General features: G+C 38.8%; 1 protein-coding gene across 3 annotated transcripts in view; it reads right to left on the bottom strand.

Annotated features, from left to right (window-relative positions):
- SGIP1 (SH3GL interacting endocytic adaptor 1) overlaps positions 1–19,819 on the bottom strand; it is a 249,418-nt gene that overhangs the window by 85,130 nt on the left and 144,469 nt on the right. For all 3 annotated transcript variants that reach the window (XM_023549496.2, XM_064282103.1, XM_064282104.1), the window contains 3 exons: positions 6,032–6,056; positions 5,055–5,106; positions 3,480–3,565 (listed from right to left, as the gene is read on the bottom strand). In XM_023549496.2, the coding sequence (XP_023405264.1) occupies positions 3,480–3,565; positions 5,055–5,106; positions 6,032–6,056 (163 nt within the window). The remainder of the gene's footprint in view (positions 1–3,479; positions 3,566–5,054; positions 5,107–6,031; positions 6,057–19,819) is intronic.

The raw sequence follows: 19,819 nt of genomic DNA, 5'->3' as shown, positions 1-19,819 counted from the left end.
CATTGGTTTTACCATGTTGCCCATCATCCTGCAGCAGCTGGCTTGATTGAATGATGGAATGGCCTTCTAAAAATCCAATTATGGAGCCAGTTACGTGGCAATACCTTGCAGAATCAGGGCAATGTTCTCCAGGAGTCTGTATATGCTCTAAACCAGCATCGATATATGGTGCTATTTCTCCAATAGCCAGGATTCATGGGTCCAGAAATCAAGGGGTAAAAATGGGAGTGGCACCACTCACTATTATCCCTAGTGACCCACTCACAAAATTTTTGCTACTTGTCCCCGTGACCCTGTGCTCTGTGGGTCTATAGGTCTTAGTTCCAAAGGGAGAAATCCCACGTGGATACACATCACTGATTCCACTGAGCTGAAAGTTAAGAATGACACCTGGCCACTTTGGTCTCCTTATGCCTCTGGATCAACAGGCAAAGAAAATAGTTACCATATTGGCTAGTGTGATTGATTCCTATTACCAATAGGAAATAGGATTGATATTATATAATGGAGGTAAACAAGAGTATGTCTGGAATGCAAGAGATCTCTTATGATGTCTCTTAGTATAACCATACCCTGTGATTAAAATTAATGGAAAACTACATTAATTCAATTCTGACATACTACGAATGGCCCAGATCATCCAGGAATGAAGGTTTGGGTCACCCCGCCAGGCAAAGAACCATGACCAGCTGAGGTGCTTGCTGAGGGCAAAGGGAATATGGAATGGGTGGTGGAGGAAAGTAGCTCTAAATGCCAGTTACAACCACATGACCAGCTGCAGAAACAAGGACTGTGATTGTTATTAGTATTTCTTCCTTGTATGTGTACATCAAATATTTTTGTTTTATTCACTTATAAAATATAAGATATAAATAGGGCTAGTGCATTTTTGGTTGTATGTGTGTTAGTTGTATCATGTTAGAAACAAATGTGACTTTATAATTGCCTTTATTCAGAGATTATGTATGGTTTAAGGAGATGTATACAGGTGACAAGTAGATAAGGGGTGGACTGCGATGGTAAGGTTATGTGTCAATTTGGCTGAGCCATGATTCTTAGTGGTTTGGCAGTTATAATGTAGTTTGGCAGTCATAAAATAATGTGATCACTTCCATGATGGGATCTGTGGTGAGTAGACAGTGGAAAGGAAGTTTCCTTGGGGGTGTGGCCTGTATCCAATATAGGTGGACTTTCTGGCAAGTTTGCTCTGGATCGTGCAGCTGGCTCCTGTGTAAGCTCTGGTTCTTGGGACTTGAGCTAGCAGCTTGCCTGCTGATCTTGGGATTCGTCAGCCTCTGTGGTCTGGATTTTGTGTTCACCAGCCTCTGTAGCTATGCGAGTCTGGAGAAGCCTCCAGTCTGACCCATGGACTTGGTGCTTCAGCCTCTAAAACCACGTGAGCCATTTCCTTGATATAAATCTCTCTCTCTCTGAAAATAAAACTGAGAAGTCAGTGGTTCAAATCCACTGGCTGCTCTGTGGGAGAAAAGACCTGGCGATCTGTTCCTGTAAGGATTACAGCCTAGGAAACTCTATGGGGGCAGTTCTACTCTGTCATAGACAGTCACTATGAGTCAGAATAGACTCAGTGGCACATAACAGTAATAGGCTGGCCCTACCATTCTCAGCATGTGGCCCTCATCTCTGAGCCCAAGGTGGCTGCCCCACATCTCATTATCTCCCAGTCAGAAGAAAGGGGGTGTCTTAGGCTGGTTTCTCTAGAGAAGCAAAACCAGTGAAGTGGTTTTGCTTCTCTAAAGAAGCACACACATACATACAGAGATGAGGGCCACATGCTGAGGATGGTAGGGCCACCCTATTGTTGTTGCGTGCCATTGAGTCTATTCTTACTCTTGGTGATCTTTTATGACAGAGTAGAACTGTCCCATGGAGTTTTCTAGGCTGTAATCCTTACAGGAACAGATCACCAGGTATTTTCTCCCATGGAGTGGCTGGTGGATTTGAACCACCAACCTTTCAGTTATCAGCTCAGTGCTTCACCATTGTGCAACCAGGGCTCTTTAGGGCTACCTTATCAGTCTTCTATTGCTTACTTCTACACTGTTAATATGAACAGAAATAAAATGCTGTCTTGTTAAATTCATCCTACTTTGGAGCTTCTTTGTTATTGTGGTTTAGCGTACTCAATAGCCTTCCAAGTATTGTCCTAAAACATTTAATTTCCTTCATCAATAGGTCCTGGAAAAGTAACATTTTACATAATGCCCTTAAGTCACACAATATTCATTACCAAACACAGCTACTGAAGATACATATATTGGACATAAACAAATATCAGGAATAGTTCAGGTTCTTCCTATAGAGAATTTCTTTTATATCAGCAAGGTATATGCTATTTATTAAAAAAAAAAAAAATTTTTTTTTTAGGCATTAAAAAATGAAATTTAACTCTATGAATGAATATTTAATAGGTAAGCCCAATAATAATGACAGAAATGAATGTATTCTTTTTCTCCCATGACATATTACTTGTAAGTTGTTAAATGATTCAAGGTCATTCCTGGATTGTGGTTCTGCAAACAATGTCATTTTCGAGCAGCACAGGTGACACTTCCGTTGATGAGGTGAAACAGAAAATGTGGTCAGAGAGGCCTGATCGCAGTGACAGTGACTATGAAGGGGACTTTGAGGGGCTGGCTCCATTGTGCTGCTGCTAATACCTCAAATGATGGCTGTTTAGCTCACAGAGCATTTACTCCCTGAGGAGTGATTTGAATAGATTGGCAATAATTCTTTCTGACCTCTTTTGATGAATGAATTTGTTAGCTCTTAGATTTTAGCTTTTTTGGAGATAAAGTTTCAAATCCTAAAATAATAGAGGTTTGCAAACTAAACTCGTCTACGCTTTATAAAACACCTAGATCAGAACTTTTCTTTCACACGAGAAACTGATGATACATTAAAAATATGCCTCGATCAAATCCTCAATGGAATCTAGACATTCTGGAGCCACTGAGGCTGAATGAACCTCTGAATACTGCCTTGAGATAATCTTTAAATTTTAAACCTCAAACCAAAACTATCTCCCTGAAACCTCGTTTGAACCAAACAATAGTTCGGCTTAATTAATAAAGTATGTCTGCCTTGAGCATTGTGCTCTTTTAAAGAATTATCTATGTGGGATCAATCTGACAACAGTAGCTCGAACAGGTTAGATGAGAGGCTTGGTGGGCAGTGATTTTATGTTAATAGTGGCAGAATAATTTGGAAAAGGATAGTGAGAACGGTTGTACAACTTGAAGAATGTAATCAGTGTCACTGAATTGTACATGTAGAAATTGCTGAAATGGTGATTCTTTGGCTGTGTATATGTTCACCCAAAAAAAAAAAAAATTAAGACACATTAATAAATAAATCAAATAAAAAAAACATGCCTCAAAACACTTATATTTACTCTAGGTAAGTCATACTTCACTGAAAGGAAAAACAAATCCATAGGTATATACAGTTTCTTTTACCTTCTGTCTTCTGTTCATCAAAAGCTGATTCTAATGGTGGGCCGAAGAGAGGAGCAAGGGCCATATTATCATCTGGAGGCTTTTTGCTAAACCATATACATTAAATCAAAACAGAAAGACAGGGATTATTAGTGCTAAAAAAGATACACAAGTTACAAGCTTTCAAATGTTTCTCTAGGTAAGACAGGTACGTGTGCATGTGTGTGTGCCAGTGTGTGCACTCTTGTAAGCATGCCTGCAAGCCTGTGTAGTATACAAAGCTCTTGTAGGGCTAGAAAATATTACAAAGGATGTCAAATACATAAATATGTTATGGGACAAGAGAGTTGGCAGGAGACAAGATCCTTGGCTCTCAGTCGGGTACCAGAGTGGTGGTCCAACAGAAGTTAGAAATAGAGAAAGTCTTTTCTGAGCTTCATGACTATTTATGCTAGAGATAAGAGTTTATTGCAAAGTACCTTTCTCCCCTAAGATTTCAAAAAACATTTATATTTGTCTTCACTGCACCTCTTTGTTGTCATTAATACACTTCAAGCATAGAGAGGTAAGGTGACCAGCCACCCAGGATGTCAGTGTTTGTGTCTGAATAAGAAACAGGGTCTTCCAGCTTCTAATTTCCTTTCTCCCTACCCAATAGACTAGCCATAGCCTCCTAATACCTTAAAGCAACAAATCTCAGAAAGGGAAGCAGAGTATCAAGAGAACAGGGGGGAGCAGGCAAATGATAAGCTAAACTCTCATGATTTCTTCTAATTATTACTCTAGATAATTACCAACCCAAACCCACTGCCGTTGAGTCAATTCTGACTCTTAGCAACCCTATAAGACAGAGTAGAACTGCCCCATAGAGTTTTCAAGGAGGGCCTGGCTGATTCGAACTGCTGACCTTTTGGTTAGCAGCTGTAGCACTTAACCATTACACCACCAGGGTTTCCGATTATTACCAAAGGGCTGCATAATCTTCTTTATGTCTTCTCTAGTCTTGATTCTCCTCATTAATCCCAACAAGTTTTCTCTCTCCATGTGTGTGGAAGGGGGTGAAGAGGTGAGGAGGAGAGAGGAGGGATTGGGGAAGGAGGGTAAAGTGTAAAAGAATCCAGCTTATATATAGTAATAACAGCCTTGTTGAAAACAATGCCCATTTGTACAATACTTACCTAACCCAAAGAATATACAGTGTAAAATACACTGCTTTGCCAAAACCCAAAACATCTAAGAAGATTCCTTTGGCATGTGGTAGGTGGAATGAAGGTATCATGAAATTACAACCCTTCCCAAGCGTAATATAATCATATTTCAGATCAGCATTCCAGACACCAAAAGACTCTTCCTATTAGTGAGCGAACTAAACATTGTGATGGACAGTTACTTCAGATGATCACAGAATACTTCCCCAAAGGTCTCCCTGGGGCTGCAGTTATGAGAAATGATAGCATATTTGGACCATGCTGTGGACTTGTACCTATGGGCAGGCCCCTTATTAACAGTCAGGAGATTAGCCCAGAGGAGATTTCCTTAAATGTTAACAGGGCATGATGCCTTGCATAAAACATAACCAACGTCTTCCATGCTCACCTTACAAGTTCCGGAGTTGGTGTGGAACGTCTGGGTCTTGCTACTTCTTCACCTGATTGATGCACAGAACAAAGGGATTTTTTTAGGCCTATTTTTTACCATTCCTCTCTGACATCTTTTATGAGTTATGTTTGGAAACATTAAGAGATTTAAGTCTCATCAATAAGCAATTCAACATTAAAACTTTGCAAAACAAACCCAGAAAACAAGCCCTCTCTCCTGGCAATGCAACAGTCATGCAGTAGGCATATGTACTGGCATTTTCTCTGGCATTTGTAAAATCTCATCCACCAAGGAACCTCCATGATAAGCCATTAAATAGATTGTGTATTGCAGAGCTTAGCGGAATAGCATAGCATTCTTCAAATGTCTGCTGTGTTGATCAGTTCTGCTACTCAGTTAGCCAGCCATCTTTACGTAATACATGAATCCAGCATTCTATGCCTGTTCTTTTCTTGAAATGCCAAGAAAATGTCATACCTTTAACTATATACCATGAATTTAGAATTTCTTGGAATGTGTTATATGCAGCAGAGGAAAACTGTACTCTATGCATATGATAACCTATATCATATCACTTTGGTTGATTACATTTTCACATCAAATAACACAAGAATGGTTAAATTACATCTACCTTTAGTTCCTTCTATCCTCCTCCTCTCCCCCCCAACAATAAACACATACTCAATTAAATTCATTTCTAAAGTTAACTGATACATCAAGAGTTGACAGATACAGGAAGAAGGCAGAAAGGTTTTTCCAAAAGCACATTCAGTTCAAGAGTTTAAACATTAATCATTCTGAACCCAGAGCTCCTCTATCATTACAAGATGTCTTTGCTGTAAAAGTAAAAAAATTGTAAACCTTAAAAATTAAGTCCAAGAGTATATAATTCAAATGTATACATCCTCTAAGATCCAAGGAACTATTCCTTCTTTTAAATCATACTCTATTTCTTGTAGCTAAAATATACTTACTGGATAAGTTCCTTTTAATTGCACCCTAGAATTAGAAATAGACACTATAAGGTTTAAGACCACATAGGTATTACGTACAATATGTATATTTCTGTTATTGCATTAAACTGAACTAAGAAATGCAGATGAAAATAAAATTTTTCTTAAACTGCATTCAAGTTGGGAATTGTAGACACACACGCACATAAATCAAATTTTTATTTGACTCAAAGGTTATAGAGGGGAAGGGAGGATAAATAAGTCTTCTGAACCAGAAAAAAACCCTTACCTGAGCAGACTTGGTGAATTAAAGACAAATAATGAAGAGTCCATTAAAGACAAAACCAAACCAAAACCTTGAACTCAGCAGCCAAGAAAGTAAATCCAAGGCTACCATATTCCATGACCCAGTTTGATATCTGAAAATTATAGAATGTATTAGGGGGACTGTCTGCTTCTAGTCAGGTGGGATCTGCAAGTTGCTCGTATAAACAGCCATCAGTTTACTAATTCAATTTTTAAAGGTGTAAGTGGCAAGAGTTAAAGCGAAGGGAAACTTGGAGGCATTGCCACTGAGTGGTCTGTTTTATTCACCAAACCAGGGAATTCCTCCTGCCTGCCAAAGGCCCCCCAACCCACTTACTGGGGGTCATTCCTTTCATTCAAGGTATTGATTCTATTGGAACATAAATAGCCCTGTCAGGGAAAATCTGCGAAAGCCATCTCTAGCCTTTATAGCAACCATAACACCTTAAAAAAAAGAGTAAGTTTATTTAGATATCAGAAGTATTGACTAGATCAAAATTTTAATTTGAAATTAGAAGCAGTGAAAAGTTTTTAGCATGAGGTGCTACCAGAAAAGTAGACTGCCAGAAGGTTGGCATCATGGGGTAGGACATGGCGTAGGATGACCAACCTTGGGAGAATGACAGGGGCAGGGATGGGGAGACTGAAGGTATAAGAAAGCATCACCATGAATGACAGTTTGGTGGGGTGGGCATCAAAGACACATTTTCCCTACTTTCTAACTTTGGTCAAGGCTCAAACCAGTGGCCACAAATAGGTTTTCTTTTCTCAAGTTATAACATTAACAACTCAGCACCAGATCTCTGTAACAGACCTATAAGAAGTTTCTTCGCTGCTTTCCTAAAGACTTATCAGAATTCTCTATCCCATTTTGATTTCATTTAGGAGAGAGGAACAGTTTTAATGTGAACAAGGGTCTATTAGATGTTTTTCTTTAAGTGAGAAGTGATTTCTCCTCATTAGGTGGGTTGTTTAAATCTTTCAAGTTATATGATCAGGCTTGTCTTACCTTAAATAATGCAATCTGTTTCTCCCTATTATGTGTGCCATATAGAAAGCTAGTACATTATTTGTAAAAAAAACTTTTAAGCCAATATGTTCATTTAAATCTGCTATGGTCATTATGGGGTTTGGGTACATATTCACTTTTGGAAAATAAGACTCTGTGGACAGAAATAAAGAAACAAACTGTTTAATGGAGCTAAAATGTTCTTTGCAGTTATGAAGCCTCAGGTAATCAATTATCTATTAATAAGGTATGAAGGAAAAGACAGGGAGTCTAGTTCCAAGTAGTCAATCACAAGGTTAATAAGCTGACATTGAGGGAACAGGGCCTCCTCAGTACTGTGAATCCTGAAATCCATGAGTTCGGGAACCCCTGAGGCTGTAATGAAGACTATTTGGCCTTTCTGTACTGCCGTTTTTATTAAAAATGTAAAATACCCATGAAACTAAGAAAGGTACAAAGCTTCTTTTGTATTCATTGATTCCCAGGTGTACTAACTCATTCAACGGATAGTTACTGTTGAGGCCTAAGGAAGAAGCCCTCGTAACATTTTTATTAAATTACCCTCATGAATGAACAATCCCCAGTTAAGTGTGAGCAAGCAAGGCAGAAAGATGCAAAGAAAACCCTGTTGTTTAAAAATTAGAAGAAATAAAACTAATATCAATTTATAAAGAACAGATATTCCAAAGAACAGCAGCAAGTCTGCAGCAACAGAGAAGAAAGCCCCACTGGATTCAGCTGGATTCAGCATGCAGATCTTTGAGGCCCTTGATGTTGCCGGCATGACAAAGCTGGAAAAAGATTAACATGACGTCCGGCAGACAAGCCACATTCAGGCAGAATACCACTTCATTCAAAGACCTTCACACCTTCACCACGTGACCACATTTTCCTCTTTTCAATGATTGTTGATATGTGTATATTATGAATAATCTTCCTTCATTTTGCATTAGTAAACTCACTCTTTCCTTCAAAAAAAAATTTTTTTCTTTTCTGAATTTGAGATAGCACCTAACCACGGGTTTGGAATCACCCACAACCTAAAATTAGTCCCTGAAAACATTTAACTTTGAGCGCCAGCCTCTAGTTTAAATAAATTACTAATAAGTCAGCTGGGGCAGGGTATTTGCCCCCAATACTAATTGATGAATTGAATTGGCACAGGCCTAAGGGTATTTCAGAGAGTGTTGTTTTCAGTCCCATTTCCTCTCTCAAGGGGCTGACCAGGGAGCAGGAAGTCATTTCAAACATGGCAAAGACCCTTCTTTGTGTTGCTTTAAATTCATAACACTCTTCAACCTGAGGAAAGTGACTGAGACTTTACTTCAAACAACACAATCTAACACTGATTTACCCTTTCGAAGTTTGTTTTCAGCGATGAAATTTAGAATTATGTGACAGCCTAGGAGTGTTACCTTGAAAGTATGCCTCTTTCTCCATAACTGAAATTAGGATTATATAACAGCATATACTGACTAGTGTAAATTATGGCCCAGCAATATGTTTTAAATTCAGGCTTAAATACAATCTGGTTTAAAAACGTTTTCCTTACTTTCTTCTTTTTAGTTTTCTTATTCTTTATTATCACTTTGCTATCAACTTCTATGGCATTTTTTAGCCAATCTCAACACTTTGCATTTACACACGTGAGCACACACATATACAACGCACATACACCATGCACATTTATCAAATTTAGCTTTAGGAGTTGGAATGCCTACGTAGGAATTTACTTTGTTATGGGCAAGAGCTCTGATAATCTTAAACTATGCCCTGGACACTTCGAGGATAAGAGGCTTCCACCCAGTAAACCTAACTCATGTGCCTCATTCACACTGGGTTATCATAAATTTAATGGGAAACCAACCTGGCCACCTTGCCTTGGCAGCAATTTTCTCTATACATGTTTAAGGTAAAAATGTTGAGAGTTCTTACCGGGCTGCGCCTCTGTGATCAGCAAAAAGGAAGAGAGAACAGACACCTAGTCAGAGAATGATGGATCAGTCAACAGGCTTGGGCAATAGAAGGCTTCATAAACAGCTAACCAAACATATACTCCAAAGAGTCAGACCAAAGTAAGACAAGCAGTCACTGTGTTTTGGGCTTATTTAAACCATAAGGAGACTTTGGAAAGCCTTAAACAGAGACCATCTATTGTATAATAAAGCTTTCCTAATAAGGAGGTACTATTTTCAGTTATGTACACACATGAACAAAGCAGAAATGTACAAGAAAGTTTAACTGACAGTTTTTAACGCCTTGTTAGAAGGAATTTTCCTCCAGATTAGTAGGGCTGAAGGTACAATGATTGAGAATAGTACAGGGCACACCAATTCCCCAACAGGTGTCAGCAAACATCATAAGCATAGCGCATTTCCTGAATAATTAGGGCTTAAAGGAAGCCCCAAGAAAACCAGAGAGCAGGATTTAAGGCAGCTTCTTTCTTGTCTCCCGTCTGTCAGATTGTCGTACTGTGGTGGTTTGTGTGTTGCTATGATACCACTGGTATTTCAAATACCAGCAGGGTCACCCATGGTGGACAGGTTTCAGCAGAGCTTCCAGACTACGACAGTGTAGGAAGAAAGATTTGGAGATCTACTTCCAAAAGTTAGTCAATGAAAACCTTATGGATCACAACGGAATATTGTCTAATACAGTGCTGGATGATGGGCCCCTAGGTTGGAAGGCACCACACAATAGCCACAACAATGGACTCAAACACTAATGATCAAGAAGATGGTGCAGGACCAGGAAACACTTCATCCTGTTACACATAAGTTTGCCATGAGTTGAAGCTTACTGGATGGCAACTAACAACAACCTCCTTGTCTGGCTTTCTTTTTAATGTGCCATGAAATATGAGTTTATGAGAGTATTTTTTGAAGGTGTTTTTTCTAGTGATTTGGGCAGCTTGTACCAATGGGTAGGAATGTAATACGGAAGACAAAGAGCCACTTAGGTGGAAATAATAAAAACTGTCCAGCACCGATAGAACACTGGTGGACCAGATGATGTCTGGAAAAACAAAACAAAGCAGACATAATTCTTCTTTCTTTCACTCCTCAAACCTTCACTATGGCTTAAGTATCAATTTACTCCAACAATCTCTGACTTGTGTCCTTCTTTAGGGCCCTGCCATGGTAACAAGACTGACTGGGATGGCTGTGGGGTAAGAGAGCTGTACAGAGTTTCACTTTCAGATTATGGGCTAGCCCACGAACTCACCAGAGGCTACTTGGGACCCAGTATTGACCACATCCCAGAGCACAAAACATAAAAGTAGCTACGAGGTCGCTCAAATGAAGAGGCTGGTTCCATTTTCATGTTCTTTCTATGATACTAAGCATGATATTGCTGAAGGACTCCTAAAGTAGAGAACAATTGTACCTAATGTCCAGGAATGGTTACTTTCCAGACTAGTTTTGTGTTAGGGCTCTAGACATGTTTACTCTAGTCCATTTTACTTCTAATATTTGACTTTATTATTTGCTGTATTTTCCATGTACCTGTCCATGTCAATCTCACCTTTCTTAAAAACCTGTCTACATGCATGCATGAAATTTAAATAAAATTAGAAAAAAAAAGACAATTTGTTAATATGTATTTCTGGGCTTAAAATTTTTTACTGACTACTCCATACTGTGTTTTGAAAGAAAAAGAGACATTCTTTTGTATGATGATTTAGACTTTATTTTTCTGTTGTGACCAAAGTTCTTTTCCAAAAAAGGAAATATGGGAATTTATGATTTTAGATTCAATTTCATGGCAAACAATTTCCTTTTAAAAGTAGCACAAAATACAGCAAAGGGATTAAAAGTAATAGACCAAGATGAAATTACAACTAATTTCTAACTAATTAGTTATAATCTAACTAATGTAAAATAAAATGCTGATTGTAACCACATAGAGGCAGAACCTTAAATTCAAGATCATTTATTGATTTAAGATTATAGAGAAAAAAATACAATTCCAATTACATTAAAAACAGAACAAAACAAACCCGTTGCCGTAGAGTCGACTCAATTACATTAATCCACCCATATTAAGTCATACCTTAATGGTCAATGACTTTAAAACCTAGATGATTTAGTCAAGAGTTCATGTTTATATTTTTCTAGTAAAAGACATCCTCATAAGGTAGAAGTTTGGAAACTCCATTTCCAAATGTCATCATCACCACACTCTTTTGAGCGAACAGCTGTTCAAGTTCATGAAGTCACAGGCTGATTAACGAGAATCTAGAAGACCCAGCTAGAAGCTATGGAAAGTGTCAATCCTGAAGACCTCAAGATCTCTAATTAAAAGCTGTGTGAAACCCTCAAAAACAAAGGAACCCCAGAAGTCAATCTGACAACGTGATGGCAACTTTTCTGTTTTTTTTAATAGATGTTAATTGGAGCCCCTGGGATAGGGTCACTATGAGTTGGAATCGACTCGATGGCAATGGGTTTTTTAATGGGTGGTGCAAACTGTTAAGGAGCTTGGCTGCTAACTGAAATGTTGGAGGTTTGAGTCCACTCAGAGTCATCTTGGAAGAAAGGCCTGGCAACCTACTTCTCAATAATCAGCCACTGAAAAGTCTGGAACACAGCTCTACTCTGACACCCATGGGGTCCTCATGAGTTGAGGTCAACTCCAAGGCAGCTGGCTATTGTGTGCCATGGAGTTGATTTTGACTCATAGAGACCCTATAAGTACAGAGTAGAACTACCCTACGGGGTTTCCTAGGCTGTGATCTTTATGGGAGCAGACTGCCAGGTCTTTCTCCTGTGAAGTTGCTGGTGGGTTCAAACCACTGACCTTTTGGTTAGCAGCCAAGCGCTTAACCATTGTACCTGCATAAAGCAGCTGTAGGCTCTGCCAGACTACAAGGACAGCAGGATCAATATCAGTCAGGAGTGGAGGGTCTTTGCTTGTTAAAGTTTTATTTTACCCTTTCCCTGACATTTCCCAAGAACTTCAATACCTTTAGTGTTCTCTGTTCTTCCAATTTTTATAATTTGCTTCAAAGGTGGAAGGAAGCAGACTAAGTATCTGCTCTTGATTAATCTATAAGCTAAAAGGTCTATTTCCAGAGTTGCAAACTCAAATGCTTCCAGGAGTAAGGTACACGAACAAGGTGTACATGAGTCAGGAAGCTCTGGTCACTATGCAGGCCCCAGGACTGCAGTGCAAGGGTATGGATATAGGGCTGCCAGACCTTTACAGGTGTTGAAGAAGATGAACATCCAGATTCTTCATTTGCAGTCTTCTGGTTTTTAAATTAGACTAAAATAAAATTGCTTTTAAGTGTACACCCAAACAAAACACCTATGTAGTTGTCCAGAGTCTGCAGGTGGCCAATTTCTGTCTGATTGCAGGCATTTGTATCAACCATAATAAGCTCTCAGGAAATTTTAGAGGCTGTCCTTATTACTTCATCTCTAAACCTGATGACTCTAACAGGAATTTTCCAACTCGTCTATTCATCTTCTAGACGAATTTCTTATGTTCCTAGTTAAACATTAAATGCTCGGTTCCTGATTTCTCTTGGTCTTCTGACACATTCTGAAGAAGGTTTTGGAAAGTGTTTTATTTTTACCTCTGTTTTTATTTCAGTATTCAATTCAGAGATAACTCTTATTTGCATTTCGAGGCTACTTTCAAAGTGAGTAAACATATTAATTTATGATTTGGTCAGTAGAATAAAGATCTTTGGTTAGAACATGTTGTATTTTTAAAATTTATAGAATTTGTAATATGAGTGTGACTCCCTAAAAGAAAGTACTGCAGCCATCCCCATACTATCCTTAGATTACATCACAGTTCTCTTTTGTTTTGCATAAAAGGATTAACTTAAATTCGGTCATAGTCAATATTGGTGTTTTAATATATTTATGAAAGGAAGTAACCAAACTTAATTTTTCTTGCTTGCCAAATTCACTCCATAACCAGCCTTAGATCTTGAAGTTTACAACACCCTCATTTGCTAAATCCAGCGCTATGGGGAAATGCAGAGGAAAATGCTAGGTAAGTTAGAAAGTACTAAAGAAATAATATTTTTATATAGTCTAGTCATAACAAATTCAGTGATTCACATTAGAGAACTTTCCAGGAAGGAAGTAGAATATATGATCATTATGTTTATCATTATGATCTAAGCAAACATCCTATTTGCTTTTAAATACTTTAGCGAGGACACAAACTATTTGGCAAGTAAACCAAAATGAACTAAGACATTCATACACGTGAGTAAGGGAGGCCTTGTCTTCTAACCAGAGAGGGTATAATCTTTTTTCTTCTTGCCTTCTGACTCAACTCCCTAGGAATGGAAGCATTTATTTGTCCCAATATTATAGGTGCTTGCCTATATTAAAAGTTGTTCCTATATATATTACAAGTCAGATTACAGTGAGCATCTATCATATCCAATCAGACATGGTCGAGGTGATCTTCTGAAACTTCACTTGAGAAGACACACCATCTATTGCTGATCAAGGCTTTCTTAAGAGTTGATGAGAACAAAGAATCAACAAAACAAACAGTTCCAAAGGAGAATGAAGCAAGAAGTGGGGGGAAGACTCATACTTGAAGACACACAAGTAATAAAGAAAAGGCCTACTTGTGATTACAGTTGCTGTAAGAATGACAGGAGGAAGCCATGAGGAACAGAGAATTATGAAATGCTACAGCAAAACTTCAGGCCACACAGCCCTGCCAATGTTTGAAGTGGCGAAAACTAGATAATTTAGAAAAAGATTCAGGGACAAAGGGAACAAATGAAATAGGCAAAATGTAAGCTAAAGGTTACTAAAGTGCACCAATGATACTATACTGGCACACAGCCTGCAATACATAGCCACTTCCCAGAAACTCACAGGTGGGCTCTTCAATTCAGTCATAGTAATAATGATGATAAGTGCCTACTTTATTTTTCGGAAAAAAAAAAAAAAGACCAGGTACCCACATTTTGAGAGACTATAACATTTTGAGTCCAGTTTTTGTTCTTCTTGTGCCTTCCATCTCCCCTCCCTCCTATCACGTGGACTTCTATGAGTCTAGTATCTGACATGAGGTACAGAGAGCGCCAGGTTTGGGTCAAGGGATGTGGGATATGAGGTTTTAGCACTTATTGCAGCATCCATTTAAGGTGCGTGAAATAGAACCAACCAACCACTTCCTGGTGCTTGTTAACATGGAAACACAATGTTTTCATACTTCTCAGTGGTGTGGTCACCTGTGTCAGCCATGCATTGGCATCTCGGGAATATTTTCCCTGTAAAACAGGCCACCAAGGAGGAGTTTTGAGTAGAATGGTTTCAATGTTGCTCTAAAGTAGAACTATGGAGGTACATCATACCTGGTTTGTGCGGCACTGAAAATCACCCACTGATAATGAAAAGCAGCATGCAAGTGGCTTATGCTTTATAAAGATCCTCTTTTTCAGTCTCTGACAATTCCAGTGCAGGATGGAATATTTCAAAAACCATCAGAGGGAGAGGGTATCTTTCTGATTTACTGACAAAAAAAAAAGAAAACTCTCCTAGGCCAACTTCACAAGCATGCAGGGTGCTATCATTCTGTACATTAAACAAAAAATTAAATTTTTTTTGTGCCTAGCTTGACTAATTTGAGTGGAAGCTGCAGTAAATGAAACTTAGTATCTAAAATATTTGCTCATGTGCCTGTGGTTGAGACAGAGGTGAATCTTTACAAACTTACCCCAGGGCCCTTAATAACAGGGTTGCAAAATCACTTAGCAACCGACTTCCTTTTTTTCCCATGTGACATAATTAGACATTTCCCTGGTTCCCCAAAGGTTTGTTTTTAAAATTCAGAACCTTGTTTAGGTGTTAAACACATTCAGTCATTAGGTATATAGATAGTGCAAACGAACAGAATAGATAATGTTTGGCCAAAACATGGAAAGGACTTATTATTTCTTACCGGACTTTTCCTCTAAAAGCGTAAGCATGGGGGAGAAAAATAAAGAGAGAAGAAGAGAGGTGAAATAGATCCTGAAGCAGAAACAGCTCAAGGCTCAAAATAACTATTTGAGACAGCTCTCTAAGGCACTGCTATTAAGACGTTTCCTGTGGGTGTCTGATATGCTCATTCCTAGGCCGCTAGCTACAGCAGGCATAGATGTGGTCTCCATTTGAACGCATCCTAAGCTTTCTTTTGAATGGTTTAATTTTGTCAGACAGATCTGGGCCTTGACGATAGAAAATAATGCCTCATGATATTGAAAGGAGTTGGAAAATGCCCTTAACACATTTCAGCCAGGCATGGCCATGAAACTAAAACATGAGATTTTCCTGAAACTCCAGTCTTGTCAGGGAATGAGGTACTTATCATCTTCTTCCCACTCACCCTGGCTAGAATCGTCACTTCTTCTTTGACCCCACTTTTTCATTCTCCCCAACTTCCTGTAGATAACTCATTAATAAATTCTTCTCCTGGTGAGTGGCCTCTGGACCCTCAGAAAGCTCTTTGATTTTCTCAGTAACTGTTTTTACTGAGGGCCTCATCATCTCCTGCTGACAGCGGTACTCCATAAACCCCCTACATGAGCTTCCTACCAGATGGTCCTATTTCCAGTTTCATCTCCTAAATCCATCCTTCACATTATCCCCAGAATTATTTTCTAAAACCAGTGATATGAATATTACTCCGTCATTCAAATTAAAATCAGAAGACTAAAGACGAACATTCAAATAACATGGATTACTCCTCCCCTCTTCCGTATCTCTTCCCATACAGGCTACATGTTACATGAAACCATCTTTATTCAATATGGTGTATTGCTTTAATCGTTAACAGCTACCAACACCTAGACTATGGCTTCTTGGCTTAAGCGTTCCTTTAGAATGTTAAACAAACAAACAAACTGTACAAATAAGACAATTCTCTTTAGGTAATGAAGATATTTCTTGATTTAAAATAACTCATTGCATTAGAGTTGATTTTTAATTATGAAAAACAGAAATAATTAGAAAATAGATCTATACCTCTAGGCTCACTTGGAAATAGAAATAAAGTCAGTGAATTTTTGGATTGGGCAAAACACCTAAAATAGAATCAGTGTATGGTTTCTAAGTAAGGGGATTTTTTTCCTGTTTAATGGCTTGCAAAAACACAGTTCTCTGATTTACAAGCCTCATTTGAAGGGCAGTTCATCTTCATCAACAACATCTTTCCAAGAATCCACAGACCCGTGCCTGCTGCAGATGGAGAATGGTTCTCTGGCTATCATTACCCAAAATCACTTTGTAATGCAAGTATTCACCCAAGTTAGGTTTTGCTGAAGCCTGCTTTTTTGCATAACCAAAAAAAAAAAAAAAAAAACCAAACCCATTGCCTTAGGAATCAGCAACATTTGATACTGAATTCTGTTTAAGATCCAGAACCAAAGCAAACAGCGGTAAATGAAGAAAATAAACCAGAGTTCCAATTACCCTTTCGTGGAGATTTCCTGCTCTTAGCAAGGAACTGAGCTGCTGTGGGAATTTTTGACATTAGGCTTAATATAGTGGAATCAAGAAACAGAAAACCAGGTCTAATTTACAAGCCTTTTAAGGGTTTACAATTGCTTAGCTGTAAAAATAGAATTCCTATATTCTGAATCTTTATATTTTAACTAATGGGGTTTATTATAAATATACCATAACCACTTCCTATCAGTTATTTATGACTGGTCAGGCGGTCACAAGGATCAAAAGGATTACTTATTCATTTATTAAACTGTTAACAGATATTTACTGAACACCTCATAGATGTCAGATGCTATTCTAGGCACAGTGATACATTAGTGAACAAAACAATAAAAACAACAGACAAACAGGCTCCAATGACTTTACTTTTTGGAGGGGAGGGAGAAGATAATAAATAACAAACATAAGAAGTAAGGAAAGTATACAGTATTTTAGAAGGTGATAAATGCAATTTTAAAAAATGAAGCAAATAAAGGGGCTTGGGAATGCAGGGCTAGAGGGATTTGTGATTCTAAATGAGGTGGTCATGGGTGGTCTCATTGAAAAGGTGACTTCAGCAAAGACCTGAAGTTGGTGAGGGAGCTCACCATGCAGCTACTTGGGGGCAGAGGGCACAGCTAGGGAGCCAGGGAGCAGTGGAGTGAGAAGGCAGAGTAGGAGGTGTGAGTTTGGGTGGTAATGGGGGGAGGCCGACCATGAGGGCCTTGAAGACCACAGTTACGACTTCAGCTTTCACCCTGTTCCAATGCAGTTCTCTTGTCACATATCAGGGGTTCTTAGGTGTGGACATTTGGTAACTTTTGTTAGTTGAGAACAGGCGTAGATGAAACAATGCCCGAGAATGTCTGGATGTGACACAGCTGTCCTTTTCCCTATTCTTTGGAAGTTCAGTTTGATTCCCCATGTACTGTATTAAAAAACAACAAAAAAGTGAGCTTCAAATAGGTTAGGAAGCGGACAGGGAGTTTCTACTGGGCAAAATAGAATGAGGCCAGCCCGTCTTGCCTTCGCTTTCTGTGTGTTGACGTTAGGACAAGCAGTTCAGGCTGGTGTGCATACCCATGCACCTCTGCTGTGATGGTAGATGACTCAAAACAATAGTTTCTGAGGTCCGTGGGTGCTTAGTGGTTGTTCTTTCAACAGATATGTGACAGAGAGAAATCTCCCCTTCGTTCTGTTTAGAAATGAGACTTCCCCCAAGTCTTTAAAGAATCATCTTTTGACGTAATTATCATGTGAATGATTCATATTCTAAAGATTCTTTTCCCTAAAACAATTAAAAATTACATTCATTGCTGTAGATTTTTTTCTGGCACTAAAAAAAAAAAAAAAAACTTCCAGAGTTTCTATAAATGTATGAATAATAGTATAAAAATAAGTAAAAGAAGTATAAGAAAGATAATTAAAATCCCTTTACCCTCTGGGTCCAAAGACAACTAAGTGATGGAAACCCAAGGCCTTAGGTGAGAGAACAGACATCTGACTGAGAGGTGCAGAGTTACAGGAGAATTAAGACAATGAAACAGTGCTCATGGAAAGAAACATATTAATACATTTGACAAAGATGCTAAAACTGTAAGATAAGAACCATGGAGTAATTGCTTCCGTTGCTTATCCATCTAGTAATAGAAAGAAACTTGAGTTGAAAGGGAAAAGATTGTATGAAATTGAGAATACAAACTGCATTATATCATAGCTAAGCCCCATAATGAAGTCCATCCATCCATCCATCCATCCATCCATCCATCCATCCATCCATCCATCCATCCATCCACCCACCCACCAAGTATTTTCTGAGTGCCTACTATGTGTTACAGTAGTTAGAACTTACAACTTCTGGGCATATGATAAGTGTAATACTCAGTGAATTGTTCACAAATTATGCTAATGTTAAAAACTTATTTTTCCCAAGTTGAGTGCTTCTTTACAGAGTCCATTCTATGTTAATTACAGCCATTAGCTAATAAAAATACTTTAAAACCAATTCTAAATTCTATACCAGTAGGGCTAGCACTTATAACTACGGCAGAAGTCCTCAAAGATTAAAAAAAAAAAAAAATTAGTCTTTTTTGATTACAGTTAGCATTACAATCAAAAGCATATAATTCAAGAATTTACTACCTCTGGTGAAGACATCTGAAGATGTTTACATCTGTCGGTATTGTGAATTTATTGTCTCATTCAGTTAGATTTTAAGTTGGTAACAGAAATTTGAGTGTTTGTGTTCTCTGACCACATTGGTAACAAGACAGTGAGACAGGACTAGGCTGGAGCAGGGCCGGCTGGGCCCTTCCCCCCCACCCCCTCCCCACAAATAGGCAGGGGGAAAAAGGCGAGCAGGACAGAGAGTGGAATAAGCAACCTGATACAACCATAATCTACCTCCTGGAGAGTAGAACAGAACACATCGGTCCTGTGGGGCAAAATGTTCTGGCTGAGGGGTGGTAAGAACTGAAATGTTCCAAGATGTTGCAAATAAACTGTGAATATAGTTCTTGCAGGACTCCACAGGTACAGAGTGTGTGAAAAAGAAGTAAAAGCCACCACGGTTGTCCTGCCCATGCTACCGAAGGGGCCAATGTGACTAAGGGGAACCAGTGCGCCTGCATCACATCTCGTAACGTTATGTTAAGGGGAACCAAAGGACTTCCATCTTGAAGAAATCCTACCTGCATGCCTGTATTTGCATAACCCAACCCCTTCTCAGAAATCTCTGCCCTCCCCCTACCCCAAACCTCATGAATAAACATCAAAACCCCTCCTCCCCTCCTTGTTGAAACCCTTAAATACTTGGCTCACAGGAAAACAGTGAGACAGACTCTCTGAAGGTTCTAGCCCTTACTGTCTCTTTCTGGTAGCTGCTGGCAAAATAAATTTGCTTGTGTGACTCCAGGCTGCCTCAACAGTCTTATTGAGGGGTATGACTCCAGTTGGGTTCAACCGAGGAAGGGGCCCTTGGTAACAATAATGTTTGGGAACCATAAATCAGATGCTATATCTTGAGATAATAAAATACAATGC

Source organism: Loxodonta africana, chromosome 3, assembly GCF_030014295.1.
Source record: "Loxodonta africana isolate mLoxAfr1 chromosome 3, mLoxAfr1.hap2, whole genome shotgun sequence".
NCBI lineage: Eukaryota > Metazoa > Chordata > Mammalia > Proboscidea > Elephantidae > Loxodonta > Loxodonta africana.
This window is presented reverse-complemented; position numbering and strand designations above follow the sequence as displayed.